This window comes from Lithobates pipiens, unplaced genomic scaffold (assembly GCF_037356315.1).
Source record: "Lithobates pipiens isolate NorthernLeopardFrog02 unplaced genomic scaffold, aLitPip1_a1.2 Scaffold_18, whole genome shotgun sequence".
NCBI classification, from domain to species: domain Eukaryota; kingdom Metazoa; phylum Chordata; class Amphibia; order Anura; family Ranidae; genus Lithobates; species Lithobates pipiens.
The window spans coordinates 84,619,514-84,640,363 of NW_027507758.1; the positions used below are offsets into that span (position 1 = coordinate 84,619,514).

At 41.8% G+C, this 20,850-nt stretch overlaps 1 protein-coding gene across 2 annotated transcripts in view; it reads left to right on the top strand.

The window, feature by feature from the left end:
- Positions 1-20,850, top strand: part of XDH (xanthine dehydrogenase) — a 166,728-nt gene that overhangs the window by 75,594 nt on the left and 70,284 nt on the right. For both annotated transcript variants that reach the window (XM_077485875.1, XM_077485874.1), the window contains exons 9-12: positions 3,639-3,780; positions 10,484-10,576; positions 12,322-12,473; positions 16,863-16,956. In XM_077485875.1, coding sequence (XP_077342001.1) covers positions 3,639-3,780; positions 10,484-10,576; positions 12,322-12,473; positions 16,863-16,956 — 481 coding nt within the window. The remainder of the gene's footprint in view (positions 1-3,638; positions 3,781-10,483; positions 10,577-12,321; positions 12,474-16,862; positions 16,957-20,850) is intronic.

Genomic DNA, 20,850 nt, shown 5'->3' on the forward strand with positions numbered 1-20,850 from the left:
GGATGGTGGGGGCCCCTGGGCTTGAGTCACTTTCGGGCCCTACCTTCTATACATTACCGTATTTATCGGCGTATGACATGCGCCGGCGTATAACATGCACCCCAAGTTTAGGAGGAAATTTTAAGGAAAAAAACTTTTAGGAGGTAAGTTTAAGGAAAAAACTTACATTTAAATGCCCATCAATGCAGCCTTATCAGTGTCCATCTGCAGCCTTGCCTATCCATCTGCAGCCTTGTCAGTGTCATTTGCAGCCTTGTCAGCGTAGCCTTGTCATTTGCAGCCTTGCCCCAGTGTCATTTGCAGCCTTGAAGTTTAAAAATGGCGGCTCTCAGGTCCTTTTGGCGGTGTAACAACATATTCGGTGACCCATCGCAGTTAGTTGCGGAAGTGACGTTCCGTCACTGCCATCTTGGTACACCCCACACTCATCCACATTAAGGATACACTAAGAAGGGGTAAAGCGGACCTGTTGTTACACCCACCAGAGTTTAGCATTGTACACGTATTTATAGCAGTAAAGTCAGTTTATATAGTGAAATACAGGACTTATAAGTAGAACACCGTCTGACTACTTAGATCTTGAATTTTAAAAGCAGTGGCAACCCTGCTTCTCTCACAGGTTTGCTAATCTGACAGAAGTTTGCTGCTTTTAAAATTCAACATCCAAGTAGTCAGACGGAGTTGTAAGTACTGTATTTCACTATATACTAACATTAATGTTATAAATACGTCTAAAATGCAAAACTCTGGTGGGTGTAACAGCATGTCCACTTTACCCCATCTTATTGTATCCTTACACAAGTGTGAGGTGTAGCAAGATGGAGGCGACAGAACGTCACTTCGGTAGCAAACTGCGATGGGTCACTGAATATGTTGTTACATAGGCTCTTGGGTCCTGAGCGGAGCCGAGAGTAGCCGAGTGTACTTGACTAGGCTCACAGTCACGCCCAGTCCCTGTGTTATGTCCCTCATAGGGCGGGACTGGGCGTGACTGTGAGCGGAGCCGAGCCGAGTACACTCGGCTATGTATCTCGGTGGAGCCTGCGGGGCCCCCTATTGGCCAATCAAGCCCAATGGTAAGTCCGGCCCAGGATACAATATCTAAGTGAACATATGTGAGATGTATTATGTATATATATTTAGATTAAATATATTTTATTATTCCTGAATACAGTTTATACATTTTAAATTGATATAAACTATATATATATATATATATATATATATATATATATATATGTGTGTGTGTGTGTGTGTGTGTGTGTGTGTGTGTGTGTGTGTGTGTGTGTGTGTGTCGGAAAGTCCGATTGTGTGTATGGGGCATCACCCTTTTTTTCTCTTTATAGTCCTATACTCCCGCATGTTATGATTTGTGATAACTGTTTTTTTTTTTTTTTATCAGATCTTATTTATTAAGTTTGGTGTGCTCAATGCATGCGACAATATATCAAATACCAAGCCTGCTAGCAAAACATACAGATCATCCAAATCATGTTCCATTACTCATTCACATAGGCAATGCGTACATTACGAATAATGAAATGTGTCATGATAACACAGCACACATACTTTACCTGTACTCAACAGTATAAAGAATCTGCTATGTTACTAGCCATTTCTGTTCATCTTTTGTGCAAGTATGAAAAGCCAAGAGTACAATAAAGAAAGAACAGCATGCATTATTCTGTATCTGTCTCCTATTCATTCATGTAAGTCTAAGCATAAGATTTGTGATATGCTATGATGCTCATCTGAATTCCACCGTTGACAAAAACATAAAAAACCCCTTTCAAGGCAAAAGTGAGAACAATTGCTGTGCTATTAAGCCGCATACACACAATCAGAAATGTTGCCATCAAAAGTCAGATGTGAGTTTTTGGTGTCAGAAATTCCGACCGTGTGTATGTTCCATTAGACTTTTGCTGGCAGAATTCCAGCCAGCAAAAGATTGAGAGCAGGTTCTCTATTTTTCGTTCAGAAAAAGTTCCGTTCAGAGATTACAATCGTCTGTACAAATTCCGGAAAAAATTTGACGCATGCTCTGAAACATTGAACTTCTTTTTTCGGCTCGTCATAGTGTTGTACGTCACCGCGTTCTTGACGGTTGAAAGTTCAGAGAGCTTTTGTGTGACCGTGTGTATGCAAGCCAAGCTTGAGCGGAATTCCGTCGGAAAAAACATCCACGTTTTTTCCGACAGAAAATCTGCTCGTGTGTACGGGGCATTAGTGCATATGAAGCTAGGTCCAGTACCTCCAAACAGGGGTTCTACAGCCTTTCAATTTTCTGTGGACAATTTTTGTGTTAAAATAAAAAAAAATTACGAGACAAAGAATTATTGACCTGGGTTTTCTATTCTCCAACATTGGGGGGATTGGCAGAAAGCCATTGTTGTGCAACTATTTTCCAAGCTATTTATAGTAGTCTAATATGGGAACCTGTGCATCCGTATTGATAACTGTGTCATCTAGCATATTTAGCAGGCAAGTTTTAGGGTCAAGTGGTATAGTAACTTGATAAACTGAGGATATAAAAGCAACAACCTCTTGCCGATAACGGTGTAAGTTTAGGCATCTCCATAACACATGGATGGGATGTGACTGATTTTTACATACTTGCTTGAATGCTAGTGCTCTGCGAAAGTATAGCTGAGTAACAGCCACAACATTCAAGCACAAGTATCCTTAAGCTGTCCAGGAGGGACCCCGGGAATTTTGATCAGTGTGTGGGTTCCCCTACCGGACAGAAGTCAATTGGTTTATTGGCTTGTGTGGAGCGATATGTTGGAAATTTTTCATCAGGTCCGGCTGTTAAAATACAATGTCCAAGCATGGGGGATTCCTCCATTCACCTTGTTTGAATGGATGGAGGAAACTGTATGGCCAGATTTACACATAATTATATTATAGAGAAGGAGAGGAGGCATGTATGAATAGGTCTGTTACTAAGTGCTGATCACAGTTGGACTAAAGCCGACCATAGATGGGTAATTTTCCTCATTCAGACAAAAAACAAACAATCAATAGATCCTTCCTTCCACACAAACGAGGTAGATGGAGGAGTCCCCCCTGGCTAGACATTGGGATTGATTTACTAAAACTGGAGAGAGCAAAATCTGCTTCTAGGTTTTTTGTCAAAGCTTAATTGAACAAGCTAAAATTAGAAGCTTATTGGCTGCCTTGCATGGCTTCAACCAGATTTTGCACTCTCCAGTTTTAGTAAATCAACCATATTGTATTCTGACAGCGGGACTTCTTTCACAATACACTGCTCAGTGGCTGCAGCTGCTCATCATGAAAAGTTTTCCAGCATTCTCCTATGCCAGATGTTGGACACATGATTAATGCCTGTCAAACGGGTACAAACACACACTGATTGAAATGTGGCTGGTCCCTGTTAAACCGGACACATTTTGTATCTTCTATGGCCAGCTTAACTCTGGTGTCCATAAGACTGTACAGTCATACTTAGATGCAATGCACAATTGCTGTAGTAATAAATAGGAGGTAAGACTATGAAAATGGAAGTTGTTAGCACATTGTCTATGAGTATATGTCCATGTCTGTGACTTGCTTTTAAACAAGGCTGAAGATTTGTGTGAACTGTCTTTCTAACAGTTGCATAACTGTCTTTCTAATAGTTGCATAAGAACTCTCCTCGTAGACAGTTGTGCTTTAAAGGTGAAGATGTGATGTGGCTTCAGCCCTCCAGTCTAGATGAACTTCTGAATCTTAAAGCTCGATATCCAGAGGCCAAGTTGGTGGTGGGCAACACTGAAGTGGGTGAGTCATGAACGCATTGTCCCATTTTTGTTCAAATTTTCTCCACGACTAGGGAGCAGTTATATTAAAAAACATAATAATAAATAATATTTCTGTATTGTGACAAATCTTGACTATGTAAAACTGAGAAAGATCTCCCTACTATTTTATCTGCTGAACACTGTCACTGAGAAATAAAGTGGTGGAAAATACAAAATGTTTAAAATTGTCATTGGAGCAGGAAGTGAGGGGAAATCTTCAAATTGGGGCAAATGCTACAAATGTTTCAGATGATAATTCCCAAAAAGTGCTGCACTAACCATTAATAAAAATATATTAAATTGAACAATTGAAATATAATAAACCCACACCCTAAGTGAATAATTCTCAAACATAATTACACAAAAATATATGGTGACACCACAATAAATAAACTGTGCATCAAAAGCAAAATGTCTTCTATATATAGAAAAGTAAACAACTCCTTAAGAAAAAAATAGGATACAGTCCAAGTGATTACAAACAGAAAATCCTCATGTGCATTCCACACCTGATGTACCCCTGCCACCTTGCTTCACCCGAAATGGCTTACTGGGAAAGATATGTCCCTCTAAAAAAAGAAAAGTCATATAGCGTATGAACCAAACATTGAATCTGGTCTGCAGTAATTCTCCTCGGTCATCAGGCAAGCATCAGCATGGAAGAATCACTCCTCCTCAGCATCAATCCTCTCCAAACATCATATGTTATAAGAGCGAAAAGAGAGCCAGGCGCTCCACATAGTGTAAAACCAACTAAGATCTTTATTAAAAATAAGTAAAACAGTCACATTAAATGTAATAACAGTGCTGTAGACAAAATATTTGTCCAAGGCAACAGAGAGACACTTCCGGGTAACTTTGAATATCTGGTGATGTCAAGGCATTCAGCCCCACTCTGCACGTTTTGTCATAACTGACATCATCAGGGAGCTCAACCATTGTTCTCCATGTATTTTATATCCTCCTTGGGCATTGGGTAAACAGGAAGTCAGGCTGCACGTCACAAGCCAAGCCTCATTTACGAAAATACCTTATGAGTACCATCTTGTTGCTGAAAAGTATTATTGCTATGCCCCAAATATAAATGAATAATAAAAAAAAAACGTTCATATATATTAAACAAATGAAAAATGAACATCTTCCGATGCCCATAAAAAAAAGAAAAATATTAATGGTTACTTATTAGATATCCACCTTTATATATTGAAATCAGATAACATCATTATAAATTGGGAAATAAAAAAGCATATAACAAAATTTTGAAAAATACTAAAAATTATCTAAGATGACCATGTGGATACAATATGTGGCAGTGTTAGACAAATAGGAATGAAAATTGGTCATGATGTAGAGTATCTCACAAAAGTGAAGTACACCTCTCACATTTTTGTAAATATGTAATATGTTATTATATCTTTGATAACACTGAAAAAATGACACTTTGCTACAATGTAAAGTAGTGAGTGTACAGCTCCCCTCAAAATAACTCAACACACAGCCATTAAAATGTAAACCGCTGGCAACAAAAGTGAGTACACGCCTAAGTGAAAATGTCAAAATTGGGCCAAAGTGTCAATATTTTGTGTGGCCATCATTATTTTACAGCACTGCCTTAACCCTCTTGGGAATGGAGTTCACCATAGCTTCACAGGTTGCCACTGGAGTTCTCTTCCACTCCTCCATGACGACATCACGGAGCTGGTGGATGTTAGAGACCTTGCGCTCCTCCACCTTCCGTTTGAGGATGCCCCACAGATGCTCAATAGGGTTTCAGGTCTGGAGATATGCTTGGCCAGTCCATCACATTTACCTTCAGCTTCTTCTTGCCTTTTTTATAAATAACCCCCACTGTATAACTATTTTGTAGGAAGTAAACCCATGATGAAAGTATGGTGTTTGTGGACCTGGTCCTGGTCCTAGGCTGCCACCTCTCTGACTAGGATAGACAAATTGCTTTTTAGATGATCAATTCTGTGACATGTGGTTAGCATTCATCACATTTGGATTAAAGCGGTAGTAAAGTTTACAAAAAAACCCCTGCAAAGCTAAAGACATAATGTGCTAGTATGCACTGCATACTAGCACATTATGAAAGACTTGCCTTAAAACAAAGCCCTCCAGCGGTACTCTTTCACTGCTGCATAGGTAACCATCTTCACCCAGTCTTCCTTCCGGGTTCGTGGGCTGCGGCTGCTTGAATCGCCGAGCTGAGATGACGTCACTCTTGTGCATACGCATGGGATTCACTGTTAACAGCTCGGGCTCTAAAGGAACAGCACAAGTAAGCTTTATTATAAGCTTTCTTGAAGGTTAAAATAAAACTTCAGCGTTTACTACCACTTTAAGAACATAAGAAACACTCAGTAAGTTTTAGGGGAAAGCTCTTGCCCTTCTTCAGGGCTAACATATAGGGAAAAATATAAAAAAAAATGCTGGGGATGCAAGGACGATACTGGCATGCTCTAGCACATTTTCTGGTCCTGTCCAGCTATACAAACTATTCTGTCCCAGATCATTGAACTATCCCACAAATTCATCAGCTTCTAAATTCTAAACAATCCCACCTTCTTTCTCTTGCACCACTCCTTCATTCCCCTTAAAACCCTATAAAAAACTTATGTCGCCAACTGAATGCAGCCAAATCCTACGTTCCAGCCTATTGAAAAAACATATCCCACCCCTCTTCCAACTAAAGTAGACAAGTTCCAATCTATGGAAGACTTGACTTCTTCTTCTCATATTAAAGAGGAAACATACACAGCAACTTGGTACTATACCGGTGGTATATTTTTTTGGGGTGGTGGGAGACAGTGCACAAAAACCATCCCCCTATCCCTCCCCACCCGGTCGATCACCCACAACACTTACCCCAGGCATCGCTTCCCTCCGGGCGCTGGCCAGCCGGCTTCCCTTGGGTCTCCTCCTCGGGAACCTTGGTGGTGTCCCTGCGGTGAGTCTCCTCCCGGCCAATAGGGTAGCTTCTCTTTTCGGCCAGTTGGGAAACAGGTCTCAGGACCCACTTCCTGATTGACCAGGAGGCAGAATCAGTGTGACAATAGAAAATATTCATTCGGGTTTGTCACACAACTGGGTGGGCTTTGGGCACTGCGCCCCGAGCCCACACTTTTTTGAGGCCTATTAGAGCCTCTGGCACTAATCATTTGCTTAAAAAAAAAATCCCCCATTGAAATCTATGTGCCTTGCATGTAGATCAGGGTGCCGGATGCATGGATAGGGGGAACGGTGCCCGTACGCCCCCTATGGACGGGTCGCCACTGATTGGATTCATTTTTTATTTTTTTAATTTTTTTTATTTATATCAGGAAATGGTTCCACACAGACCAACAGAATACAAACTTTCCACATAGTTTACAGATAGCGAGGCAGTATCTGAAGTACAACATCAATACCCTGCTGGCATTATCGCTAAAAAGAATAAACAGCAGTATGTGGATTTGGGGCTTCACATCATCCTGTGGTCTCACTTCCCAGTTTCTTTTTAACTAACTAGGTATCCCTATCGATACCACTTCCAGTGTACGGGGGGATAGGTGAAGCAATGGAGAAGGAAGAACAGAGGGGCGAAGAGAAGACAGGGGGGTAAATCGAGTATGGGGTATAAAGGGGGGAGGGAATGTAAGAAGGGGGGAAGCAAGGTGTGCTACCCAATCATGGAGTGCGCATATGACCATTCTGAATTACAGATGCGGGGCTCATCTCTATGGCCCCCAGGCTCAGCGGATTTTGGATGCTGCATACAGTATCACCCGTCTGTGTCCACCCGTCTCAGGGCCTGGCCCTCAGCCGAGTATATGAACGCAGTCCAACCTTGCCAGGTTTTAGTGAAAGTCTCCTCTCTATTTTGCGCTGTGAGGATAAGATCCTCCATTTTCCTAATGTCCTCCACTTTACGCAGCCAGAGGTCAATGGTTGGCGGGAGGGGCGATTTCCAATGGAGTGGTATGCAGGCCTTAGCCGCATCAAGTAGGTGGCGGATCACCGATTTCTGGTATTTCCTGTCGGGTACGTCGGAGGCATGCAAGAGATAAAGAGCTGGATTGTCTGTGAGAGGCAGGGCCATGAATTGTTGAATTATCTCCCGCACCACTTTCCAAAAGTGTGTGAGTTTCGGGCATGACCAAAAGATATGCAGCAGAGTCCCTTTGTCTGCGAGGCATCGCCAACACAGGTCTGATGTATTCGGGTAGAGCTGATGGAGTAATGAAGGGGTCCTATGGATTAATTTTTCTTATTTAGACGAGGGTAAGTTCTTTCACAAGCCCAACTTCAAACCACACATCCAATTGCCATTCTTAAAGTCTGGGAGGGAATTCCCCTTTCCTTCTCCCCTTCCACTCCCTCCTTCCCCTTCTTCATTATCTCCATCTTCTTTCCCCCCATTCTCTACCTCTTTCCCTGATCTCACAACCCTTGTACGCCCACCTCCCATATCCCGCTTCTACTTTTATAAAAAGCATAAAGGGCCATAAGATAGCTTGTTTACCTACCTCTTTATTTCCTATAAGCAGGAAACCTTAAAAGAGAAGTATGGGGTCTGAAAAAACAAACCTACATATTCACCTAGGTGGATGCAGCATCGATCCAATGCTGCAGCTGCCCTGTGCTGCCTCTAAGACTAAGGCCGCGTACACACGCGGGGACTGTTCGCTCAACTTTGTCCGTCAAACAGTTTCAGCGGACAGTCCGCTCAAAATTAGCATGGACGGACTTGGCCACACACGACGAACGAACAGTCCGCTGAAACCGTGCGCGATGACGTGAACGGCACGTACGACGGGACTAGAAAACGACGTCCTATACACTGCAATGCAAACTTCGGCGTGTAAATCCTTTCTGAGCATGCGCGGAACTTAGTTTGACGAACAAGCCTACACACGAGGGGACTGTTCGCTGAAACAAAGTTTCAGCGGACAGTTTTTCGGAATTTCCGAAAAACTTTGTTCAGCAGACTGTCCGCTGAAACTGTCCGCTGAAAGCCCACACACGAGCGGACTGTCCGCCGAAACACTGTTCAGCGGACAAAGTTGAGCGAACAGTCCCCGCGTGTGTACGCGGCCTAAGACCTGAGCAATCAAACACTACTAATTGCTTGATTCTAATTGCTTGGTTCTCTGTCTTCAGTATGCAGAGAGCCGGTAACTGACAGCCACCGGTTCTCTGCTCTGCCCATCCAGCACTCACTGGAGCACTGGGCTGTGAAGGGGGTGGGAGCAGGTGGCCAAGCAGCATGCTCAGAAGCTGAGCCAGCTGCCAGTCAGATATCTGGGAGGATCCCGATATTAAAGTAGGGAACTCTCCAAAGTCTGGACCCACTGAGTGACATAAGCCAATAGTGTATTTTAGTCTACTTCATTCTGCACTCAATGTGACCTACAGGAGAAGTAGGGCCAAAAGAGCTTTGGCCCTACTTCTCCTTTCACTGTATCTTGGTTACAATGCCTAATACTCAGTTATATTCACTTCTCAAAAGGAATGTAGCAAAGTAAAGTTGTACTTGACACTACTTGCCTTACAGAATATAAATTAGGTCTAGTAAATCTGAGAAATGTAATTATATATGATATTCATTATTTATAGTATGTATAGCATATTTGAACATTTTAACTTTTGATACTGCAGATCATAAACAATATCACATGTTTTATCGTTTAACATCCAATTATAGATACCAGATCATGAATTGTTGTACATATATAACAAAAAAGCAGAAAAGAGAAAAAACTCACCTTGAACAGTGGTTTGTAATAGAATCAGGATGGAATTCACTAAAAAGCCTGGATTAGAGTTAGGGCTAAAATGTGGCCGTGGAACATAAAACTGCAATTGGGGGTGGGGACTTTCGTGTGTGTCATAAAACGTACAAATAAATGCACTATGCATAATATATAGCACCATATCATCATTAACTAGACTCAATTTTATACCTTATGCCCGGTACACACGATTGGATTTTCCAACAACAAATGTTGGATGTGAGCTTAAAAGTCTGACTGTGTGTATGCTCCATCGAACATTTGTTGTCAGACTTTCCACCAACAAATGTTGGCTAGCAGGTTCTCAAATTTTCCGCCAACAAAACTTTGTTATCGGAATTTACGATTGTGTGTACACAAGTCCGATGCACAAAAGTTTGCGCATGCTCGGAATCAAGCAGAAGGAGCCGCACTGGCTATTGAACTTCCCTTTTCTAGGCCTGTCGTATGTCTTGTACGTCACCACGTTCCCATGTTCGTAATTGTTGGCCATTTGTGTGACCGTGTATATGCAAGACAAGTTGGAGCCAACAACCTTCGAACAAAATCCCACGGTTTTGTTGTCGGAAAGTGCAATTGTGTATACCGGGCATTCAAATTTTGACTACTATCACTGAATTTATTAGAACCCAGGAGTCTTTTTGAAAGGGTTGTTTGTTTTCATACATCTCCCAGGGTTCATTACCTGAAATCTGCCTAATTCTAATCTATTATTTTGTAATGAATTTGCAACTCAGTGGCATAAACAATCTGTTTCTGTCTTTAATCTAGCCTTTAGAAATTAACCATTATTTAACAGTAAAAGGCAAAAGACAGTTTCAAAAGTAAAAGACAGTTTCAGCTCCAACATTAAAAAATGCAGAAATGTCTTTATCTGTGTCACGTGATTCATCTGTTTATTTTTTTCAGGTATTGAGACCAAGTTCAAAAACCTGCGGTACCCAGTAATTATCTCCCCTAACTGGATTCCAGAGTTAAATAAGGTTGAGCACACCCAGGACGGTACGTATTGCATTTTATTTTCTTTGGCACTGGGCCTGTTCTTATAAATCAACTTCTTGCTACTGGTGATTTAATTATGAAAGTAGAACAAGGTGGTTTAAGAAACTTTCTAAGCTCCCTGTTCTTTTCTCAGATAACTAAAGTCTTCAGACAATTTGTGACACCTTTATCATTAGATTTAGGTAACTGGGTTGCTCATGTAGCTATAAATTCAATGAAATGTAAGAAGTCTTAAAATATATCTGCCACTTTAGCCACCAAAGTTCACACTCCCCCCAGTGGGTAATCATGTGATCAATGCCCCGGCTGACAAGGTGGATGGCTGGTCAGGCAGAGCCACTAATTAATATTTAAAGGAGTTCTATGGTCACAACATACACTTTAATTATATAACATCAGCATTGTAATAGCAATAGAAACATCATTTATTATTGACAATCACTATAAGCTTACTCGCAAAAATCTCCTTTCGTATTGTAAGTGCTGCCTGCCTGCTTTCCACAACTTCCTGCATGCTTTGCATCATCCATGCTGTTTAGTTTCAATCTGTAAGGACTACATATCCCATGGTACCTTGCTGGAACTCTTCCTTCCTTCCTCAACATCTCTGTAGCTCAGGTGGCCAGCTCTGTGAAATGCGTGCACAGCAGTGCCTACTGGGAATAGTAATTATGTGTCACAGAATTCAAGAAAGTAAAAGTGTGGGACTCTTCATCGAGTACATTTATAAATTTCAAGACTGTTTAGAATATTAGGAGTAGGCTAGAAATAATTGAAATTCAATATGGAAATTAAAGTGATTGTAAACTTTTTTTTTTTTTAATTACAAACATGTTATACTTACCTGCTCTGTGAAATGGTTTTGCAAAGAGCAGCTCCGATCCTCCTCTCCTGGGGTCCCCTGCCAGTGCTTCTGGTTCCCCTTCCCCTGCTGAGTGCCCCCATAGCAAGCTGCTTGTGTGTTCTTGGCCCTACCACTGCTCTCTGCTTACTGGCTATGATTGTCCTGCTGCTACCTCTATGTCCAATGAGCAGAGAGAGATCGGTGAGAGCCGCAGCAATCCGGTGTAACGCTGGATCGAGATCGGGCTCAGATAAGTATAGGGCAGGGATGGGGGGCTTCATGCAGAATTTTTTTTTTTGTTTGATACAGAGAATGCAGTAAGGTAAAAAAAAACTTTCCACTTTTACAACCACTTACAACAATCTATTGTTTTTACCATGGGTGAGGGAGCCCTCAGTTTAGCTGCTGGGAGAAAATGGGAGTAATACTTCCATGTATGGGGTAGCCGATAACTCACTCTCCTTTCTCCCATCTGACAGCACTGGTGCTTAGTGATTGACTGCTCAGGCATGAAGTGCTGTAACGGGTGCGAGTCCTCTCACTGTGTAAGATCCGTGTAAGATCTAAGTTGTGACTTAAATGGGGCCTTTTGTCCTCTCTTCTGGCAGCCAAAGGAAAGGTGGGCAGGCATGTATATTCTGCTGTGGCAGTAACAGCAACTAAAATAATATCACATCCAAAATGAATGGGGTACAAGCTCTGACAGGTATTTACAAGGTGTCGTATTATCATCATTATATTAGCCCAAACACCTGCAAAAAAAAAGTAAAAAAGTTGTGCACAAAAATAAAATGATATAAATTGTATACTGGCTTTTAATTTCTAAATAGCTGTAGTGCGTGGTGAGCTGACTTTCCTGCAAACTCTATGTAAAATCAACTTTTTGTGCTTTCTTTTCTAGGCATTTGTTTTGGCGCATCATGTACCTTGACCATGATTAGTGAGGTCCTTCAGAAAGCAGTTGCAGAGCTTCCAGCGTACAAAACAGAAGTCTTCTGTGCTGTTCTGGAGCAGATGAGGTGGTTTGCTGGGCAGCAGATCCGTAATGTTGCTGTAAGGATGTGCACAAAGCTATGAACACAAACATGCAAAGCTGGGACTAAGTACCTTAGCTCCACCCATTTTTGAAGGGTCTGTATATACTCAATATAAACAAAATTTTGTGGATACCTGGCCATTACACCAATCCATAGGCATTAATATGAAGTTGGCCCCCATTCTTTGGAGTTATGGCAGCCTCCACTCTTCTAGGATGGCTTCCAACAATATTTTGGAGTGTGTTTGTTAGAATTTGTGCCCATTCAGCCAAATGAGCATTTGTGGGGTCCTCATACTGGACAAGAAGACCTGGCTCACAACTGGCATTCTAATTCATTCTAAAAGGCATTCAGTAGGGTTGAGATGAGGGCTCTGTGCAGACCACTCAAGTCTCTCCATACCAAACTGGTCAAACTAAGGGTCTTCTTGGTTTGTTGGTTTATAATGACTTTCCATGTTGGTCCTGTCTCCTCTTTCCTGTTGGTCTTTCCTTTTCTACCTTTCTTACTTCTTCTTCTCTATACATGTAAGAGAACACATAAAGAGGATATGGGACTTTCAAGGTGAAAAAATACACAAAACAACAGTATATAAAAAGAAAATATATACAATTGTTATTAAACAAATTACATCAATAAAAACAGTACATTCAGCATACTCATAGCAAAGGATGAATGCAAGGCATCTTATAAATGACAATGGTCTACTGCAGTCACGTTCAGGTTTTCTACATATTTCGCCATATAGCTTCTTCAGGAAAAAAAAGTGAAGATTCTTTAAATATCAAGACCTATACTTTAACAGCTTTAATTGTGCAATGAAAATGAAAAGAAAAAATACCCATTAGTATACCAAACATCAGAAAAAGTTTATTACATCTTGACTAGAGGCAAGAGATATTCCCTAAAACAGAAAACCAAAGGGCCCTACCTCATATTGTGAGTCTGGCGGCCCACAAAAAGCTGATTTAAATGAATTAAATCCAACAAAGTGCCACAAACACCATCCAAGCACTCGCGAGCAATGCCAGGTCGCCCGTAAGGAGAGGTGAGTGGTACTATATTGTGTACTAGTCTGATCCAAATATCCTGTCAATAAACATATAAACATTATATATTGGTACTTCATGCCGTATCATAAAATGACACAATCTTTCAGACCAGGATATATTAGTAGTGAAAACTCACTTGATAGAGATTAATGAAAAAGTATATTGAAGTTACACTGGGAGCCTCCAACGTTCAAAGGAAGACAGGATTTGCATTATGGTTGAAAATAAACCACAAGGGATTACTGGATGTGAAAAGAGAGAAAAAGGGTTAAAGAGACCCTAAATACACACTTTCGGTGGCACTCATAAAACCAGCAGCCTCACAGTTGGAAAAATATATATACTTGCCTCAATGTTGAGGAAGTGAGGTAAAAGGAATGGAGCACTTCCATATGTTGAATGCACCATACCCATCCCAGCCCAATGGAAGAGGGTGGGACTGCAAAGATTTCGGAATAACCTCCAGCTGGCAATGCCTGTGTGTGTCAGGAAAAATATCCCCATAAATATCCATTGTATATTATTGTAACAACAAGCCAAGTATATTGCCCTATCTTAGAGTACCTGTCTTCCTGTAATGTGGAACGTGAGTCTTCCCAGGATCCTGACAAAATGGCCACTGCCAAGAGGATCCTTAAATACCCCTCTCCGTTGCATCAGAGCATGGCGCCGAGCGTTGCGCTGTGATGACGCCCCAGGGCACAAAGAAGGGGGAGTGGCCATGCCACACGGCATTCCCGGATGCGTGCTCTTGCGCACCAAATTGCACACGCCATGTCTGTGCAGCGTCTGGGTGGACACGCCCACTTGGGGTGGAGGATGTCAAAAGTCCAACCGAGCGTGCCAGAAGTCATGCCCCATGCAGCGCAGATATCCAGGACAAAGGTTACTGCACAGAAAAGGCCCTCCCCACACACCAGGTGTTCTGTTCTCACTACACGTTTGCCCCTGGTGTGTATGTAGCTCAACATACAGTTTAAACATTGAATCCTACAATAATCAGACTGTCTGTAACTTTGGATCTTTATTACAATGAACAGGTGGTGGTCATATAAGAATAGGATGATATGGTGAAACTAGGAATAAACAGATAAATGAACATATATAAGAATTACATGAACATAACAAATGTCTACAAGGTATAAAAATAAACAGTCTTTAGCATACCAGCGATGCTGCCTAGGATTGGGAATTCCTCTGAACACGTGGTGCAGGCTTAGCTGACTCCATTGCAGTCCCACTTATGCCACGTACACACGACCGGACTTTTTGACAGCAAAGGTCCGACGGAACGAGTCCGTCGGACAATTCGATTGTCTGTGGGCTCCATCGGACCTTTGCTTGCCAAAAATCTGGCGGACTTTAGAAATAGAACATGTTTTAAATTTTTCTACCGGAACTCCGCTGGACCTAGTTCCTACCGAGAAATCCGCTCGTGTGTATGCTAGTCCGACAGAAAAAAAACGACGTGAGGGCAGCTATTGGCTACTGGCTATGAACTTCCTTATTCTAGTCCGGTCCTACGTCATCACGTTAGAATCCGTCTGACTTTGGAGTGATTGTGTGTGGCCAAGTCTGTTCATTCGGAAAGTCCGTCAGAACTCCGCCGAAAGTCCATCGGACCTAGTCCCTCGAAAAGTCCGGTCGCGTGTACGTGGCATTAGAGTTATAATAGGAAGTGGGCTAGTTCCTAGTGATATGGCAGGAAATATCTATTAACCATAGAACACTACCCATCAATAGTCTTTTGTTAAGAGTGACATCTAGTGGGCAATGTTGATATTGCAAGTCCATAAGATATTTTTTCTTTATAGGCTGAAGGCATGACACCGAGTGCAAATAGGAGGCCCACATGGAGCACTCATACCTACACCCTTGAGTGTCCATACGGGGACCCAGGCACATCATCACAAGAGAGAGGCAGATGCGGCAATGTCAGAAAAGAAAAAAAGAAAAACAAATAACAAATAAAAACAAAAAACAAACACAACTGAACAAAACCAAAAACAGAATAAACAAATCCAAAAAATAAAAAGGGGCACTAAATAAAATAAAAGGAAAATAAATGTAAATGAAAAAATAATAAGGTAAATGGCATGGCCACTCCCCTTTTTTGTTTCCACAGAGCGTCATCACAGTGCGAAGCTCTGCGCCGTGCTCTGACGCAATGGGGAGGGGTATTTAAGGATCCTCTTGGCAGTGGCTATTTTGTCAGGATCCCAGGAAGCCTCACGCAAGATTGTGTCACTTTATGATACGTTATGAAGTACCAATAGATAATTTATATACGTTTATTGACAGGATATTTGTATCAGACTAGTACACAATATAGTACCACTCACCCCTCCTTACAGGCGACCTGGCATTGCTCGCGAGTGCTTGGACGGTGTTTGTGGCACTTTGTTGGATTTCATTAATTTAAATCAGCTTTTTGTGGTCCACCAGACTCACAATCTGAGGTAGGGCCCTTTGGTTTTCTGTTTTAGGGCATATCTCTTGCCTTTCTTATTAACGCAGCCATAGATATAGTTAAGATGTAATAAACTTTTTCTGATGTTTGGTATACTAATGGGTATTTTTTCTTTTCGTTTTCATTGCACTATTAAAGCTGTTAAAGTATAGGTCTTGATATTTAAAGAATCTTCACGTTTTTTTTCCTGAAGAAGCTATACGGCGAAAAATGTAGAAAACCTGATTGTGACTGCAGTAGACCATTGTCATTTATAAGATGCCTTGCATTCATCCTTGGCTATGAGTATACTGAATGTACTGTTTTTATGGATGTACTTTGTTTAATAAAAATTGTATATATTTTCTTTTATATATTGTTGTGTATTTTTTCACCTTGAAAGTCCCATATCCTCTTTATGTGCTCTCTTTCAACTAAAAAAGGGTTGTTGGTGCCATATTTTTGTTAATTTTAACATTGATCGCTGACCACATAATTTACCATTTTCTCTATACATGTGTTGCTTATGCAACTTCCACCCCCACCCCCTTATTTTTTTCCCAATTATGCACAACCCCTTTAATAACAGACATTTTAAGGCTCGACTGAAATACACTAATGCAATATTAGCACAAACCCATATACCTGAGCTTTACCAGCTGTTATTAGCCTTAGCCTGTTGTTTTTAAACGGTTTCTTGTAGCAAGAAATGGTTTACAGGTTTACTATTTGTACTTTTTTTTGCCATTCCAGACCTCCATTTAAAGTTGCTAGTTTTCTGTCTGTCACGTTGACCCTCAGGCTTCAATACTTTTGTGTCCCTTATATAACCTTTAATTGTTTTATATAGTATTTGCATTGACTTTTGACACTTATCTATATTGTCCCTGGTGGTCATTTATAGGCTATTGGAGGAAATATCATGACGGCCAGTCCGATTTCTGACCTGAACCCAGTGTTCATGGCAAGCAGCAGCAAACTGCACCTCATCTCTCAAGGTACCATTCAGAATACAGTCTGTGACAAAGACAATACCAACTACCATCTGCTGACTGAACCAATGAACTAGCAGTCAGATTCAAACTCCTGAATTAAACTGGTAGTTGTAGCCTATGGAGACTAGGGAGGCATGTGTAGTTAACTCCCAATACTGCCTACCTTACATGGAGGGAAGAAAAAAATTGGGAGGCTATTTTATTCCAATTCATCTTTACCCTTGCTTGCTTGCTGCTACGTAGAAATGAAATAATTGGCCAAACTGGCCTTAAAGTGTTACTAAACCCACAACAATAAAATCAGTCGGTATATGCAGTAAAGCATGCTTGTTATACACTCACTGTATTGTATAAAAAAGCTGTTTGATCCTGTCTTCTTTGATCCACCCACTGTCCCTAATTCATCTCCTGATAGAGCAGAGGCTAAGGGTCATGCTGCACATGCTCAGTTTGGTGTGTATTGCTAGAGAGTTTTTTTATTTTTTATTGGCAGTGTGCATGTGATCAGCACAGGGCCAATAAACACTGTCCAGACAGAGAGTCAGGGGTCCTGCAGCCTTATATGACAATCAGGGGAAAATTAAAACTCCTCCTACAAACTTTAACCCAAAACTGATAGAAGTCACAAGACTGCTCTTACTGCTGATGAAAAAAGGGTGTTTAGCAGTTTATATTTACTAAAATTATTGCATTTCCATGTTCTGTGTACTGTGGGAGACCCGATATAGTAAATGCAGGGTCTTGGGTTTAATAACACTCTCTGTCCTAAAATTTTACTAAAAAAATGGTTAGAACTCATGTCTTTTTCCTGATTACCTTTACTTCTTGTTCTGGAGACACATAGAGGGAAGAGGAAATTTGCTCAAAATTTGTGAAAATCCCTCTTTAGACAGGTATTAACAGAAAAAGTGTTGATATGTTTCCCCTCTATTCCCATAAAATTTTTGGGCATCCTATCACTTTCTGTTACAGTGACAATGGCCTCCAGGACAAATAGAGAGAAGGTGAATCTACATAGTGACCAGACTAAGGCCCCATACACACTGTTAGATTTTGGTCTTCAGATTTACCAAAACCATCTAGTGCAAGGGCCTGCCTGATTGCATACAAATTGAAACTCTTAACCACTTGCCGACCGCCGCACGACGATATACGTCGACAGAATGGCACGGGCAGGCATATGGGCGTATATTTAAGTCCCTGCCTTCCCGCGGGTGGGGGGCCCGATCGGGCCCCCCCGGTGCCTGCGGCGGTCGGTATTCGTTCGGGAGCGATCCGGGATGAGGGGGCGGCCATTCATTCATGGCCACCCCCTCGCGATCGCTCCCGACGAATGGAAATCCTTCGTGACATCACTTCCTCTCCTGTAATGTAAACACAGGCAGAGGAAGTGATGTAATCTCTCCTCGTGTCGGTATTTTTCGTTCCGGCACCGAGGAGAGAGGATCGGTGAGTTTCACCAACACGACACTTCACAGTAGAACATGCCAGGCACACTCACTTTACCCCCCGATCACCCCCCCAATTACCCCTGCCCCCCCCAGTCACAGTGACACCAATGCATTTTTTTTTTTTTTTTGCATTGGTGTCATTTGTGACTGTAATAACTGTTAGGGCAGTTAGGGTTAGCCCCCTTTAGTTCTAATGTACCCCCCTAACCCCCTCCAATAAAGGTTTAACCCCGTGATCACCCCCCGTCGCCAGTGTCACTAAGGCTGGGTTCACATTGCAGCGGTTTATGAGAACGGATGTGATTCGCACCGCACTGCAGTGCAAATCACATCCGATCTCTGCGATTCGAGTTCAGCCATTCGCCGCACCCGCCGCACCCGCCGCAAATTCGCACGGGACCCTTTTTTTGGTCCGCAGCAGAATCGGATCGCATGGGTGTTCACACCATGCGATCCGAGTTTGCAGATCGCACTGCGATATGCGAACTGATCTGGGGGTGTCATTAACATTTCACTGACACTCCCAGCAGTTCGCATAGGGCAGTGTGAACTGCCGCCGGGAGGCATGCGATGCGGGAACCCGCCGCGGATTCGTGGCGTTCCCGCATCGCTCCAGTGTGAACCCAGCCTAATAAGCGATCATTTTTCTGATCGCTGTATTAGTGTCATAGTGTCACAGGTGACGCTAGTTAGGCAGGTAGGTATTTAGGTTCGCCGCAGCTTTTTATAGCGCCAGGGACCCCCATATACTACCGCATAAAGCCCCCTGATTGCCCCCTAGTTAACCCTTTCACTAGTGATCACCATATAACTGTTACAGGTGACGCTGGTTGGTTAGCTATTTTTTTATAGTTTCAGGGCACCCGCCATTTATTACCTAGTCTCACTAGTGTACCCGTAAATTTAGGGGTGTCTACTTTCCAAAATGGGGTCATTTGGGGGGGGGTTTGTGCCATCTTGGCATTTTATGGCCTTCAAAACTGTAACGCCCTTAGAAAGCCTGAAGGCGGTGCTTGGTTTTCGGGGCCCCGTACGCGGCTAGGCTCCCAAAAAGTCCCACATATGTGGTATCCCCATACTCAGGAGAAGCAGCAGAATTTATTTTGGGGTCTCATTTCACATATGCCCATGGCATGCGTAAGCAATATATCATTTAGTGACAACTTTGTGAAAAAATAAAATAAAATAAAAAGTTTGTAATTTTCCCGCAACTTGTGGCAAAATATAAAATATTCCATGGACTCAACATGCCTCTCAGCAAATAACTTGGGGTGTCTACTTTCTAAAATGGGGTCATTTGTGTGGGTTTTGTGCCATCTTGGCATTTTATGGCCTTCAAAACTGTAATAGGTAGTGAGAAGTGAAATCAAAAATTTACGCCCTTAGAAAGCCTGATGGCGGTGCTTGGATTTCGGGGCCCCGTACGCAGCTAGGCTCCCAAAAAGTCCCACATATGTGGTATCCCCGTACTCAGGAGAAGCAGCAGAATTTATTTTGGGGTGTCATTTCACATATGCCCATAGCATGTGTGAGCAATATATCATTTAGTGACAACTTTGTGTAAAAAAAAAAAAAAAAAGTTTGTAATTTTCCCGCAACTTGTGGCAAAATATATAATATTCCATGGACTCAACATGCCTCTCAGCAAATAGCTTGGGGTGTCTACTTTCTAAAATGGGGTCATTTGTGGGGGTTTTGTGCCATCTTGGCATTTTATGGCCTTCAAAACTGTAATAGGTAGTGAGAAGTAAAATCAAAAATGTACGCCCTTAGAAAGCCTGAAGGCGGTGCTTGGTTTTCGGGGCCCCGTACGCGGCTAGGCTCCCAAAAAGTACCACATATGTGGTATCCCCATACTCAGGAGAAGCAGCATAATTTATTTTGGGGTGTCATTTCACATATGCCCATAGCATGTGTGAGCAATATATCATTTAATGACAACTTTGTGTAAAAAAAAAATAATAATTTTTTTTTGTCATTATTCAATCGCTTGAGGCAAAAAAATAAAATATTCAATGGGCTCAACATGCCACTTATCAATTTCCTTAGGGGGTCTACTTTCCAAAATGGGGTCATTTGGGGGGGTTTTGTACTGCCCTGCCATTTTAGCACCTCAAGAAATGAGATAGGCAGTCGTAAACTAAAAGCTGCGTAAATTCCAGAAAACGTACCTTAGTTTGTAGATGTGACAACTTTTGCGCAAACCAATAAATATACAGTTATTGACTTTTTTTTTACCAAAGACATGTGGCTGAATACATTTTGGCCTAAATGTATGACTAAAATTGAGTTTATTGGATTTTTCTAATAACAAAAAGTAGAAAATATCATTTTTTTTCAAAATTTGCGGTCTTTTTACATTTATATCGCAAAAAATAAAAATCGCAGAGTCAGTCAAATACCTTTAAAAGAAAGCTCTATTTGTGGGAAGAAAAGGACGCAAATT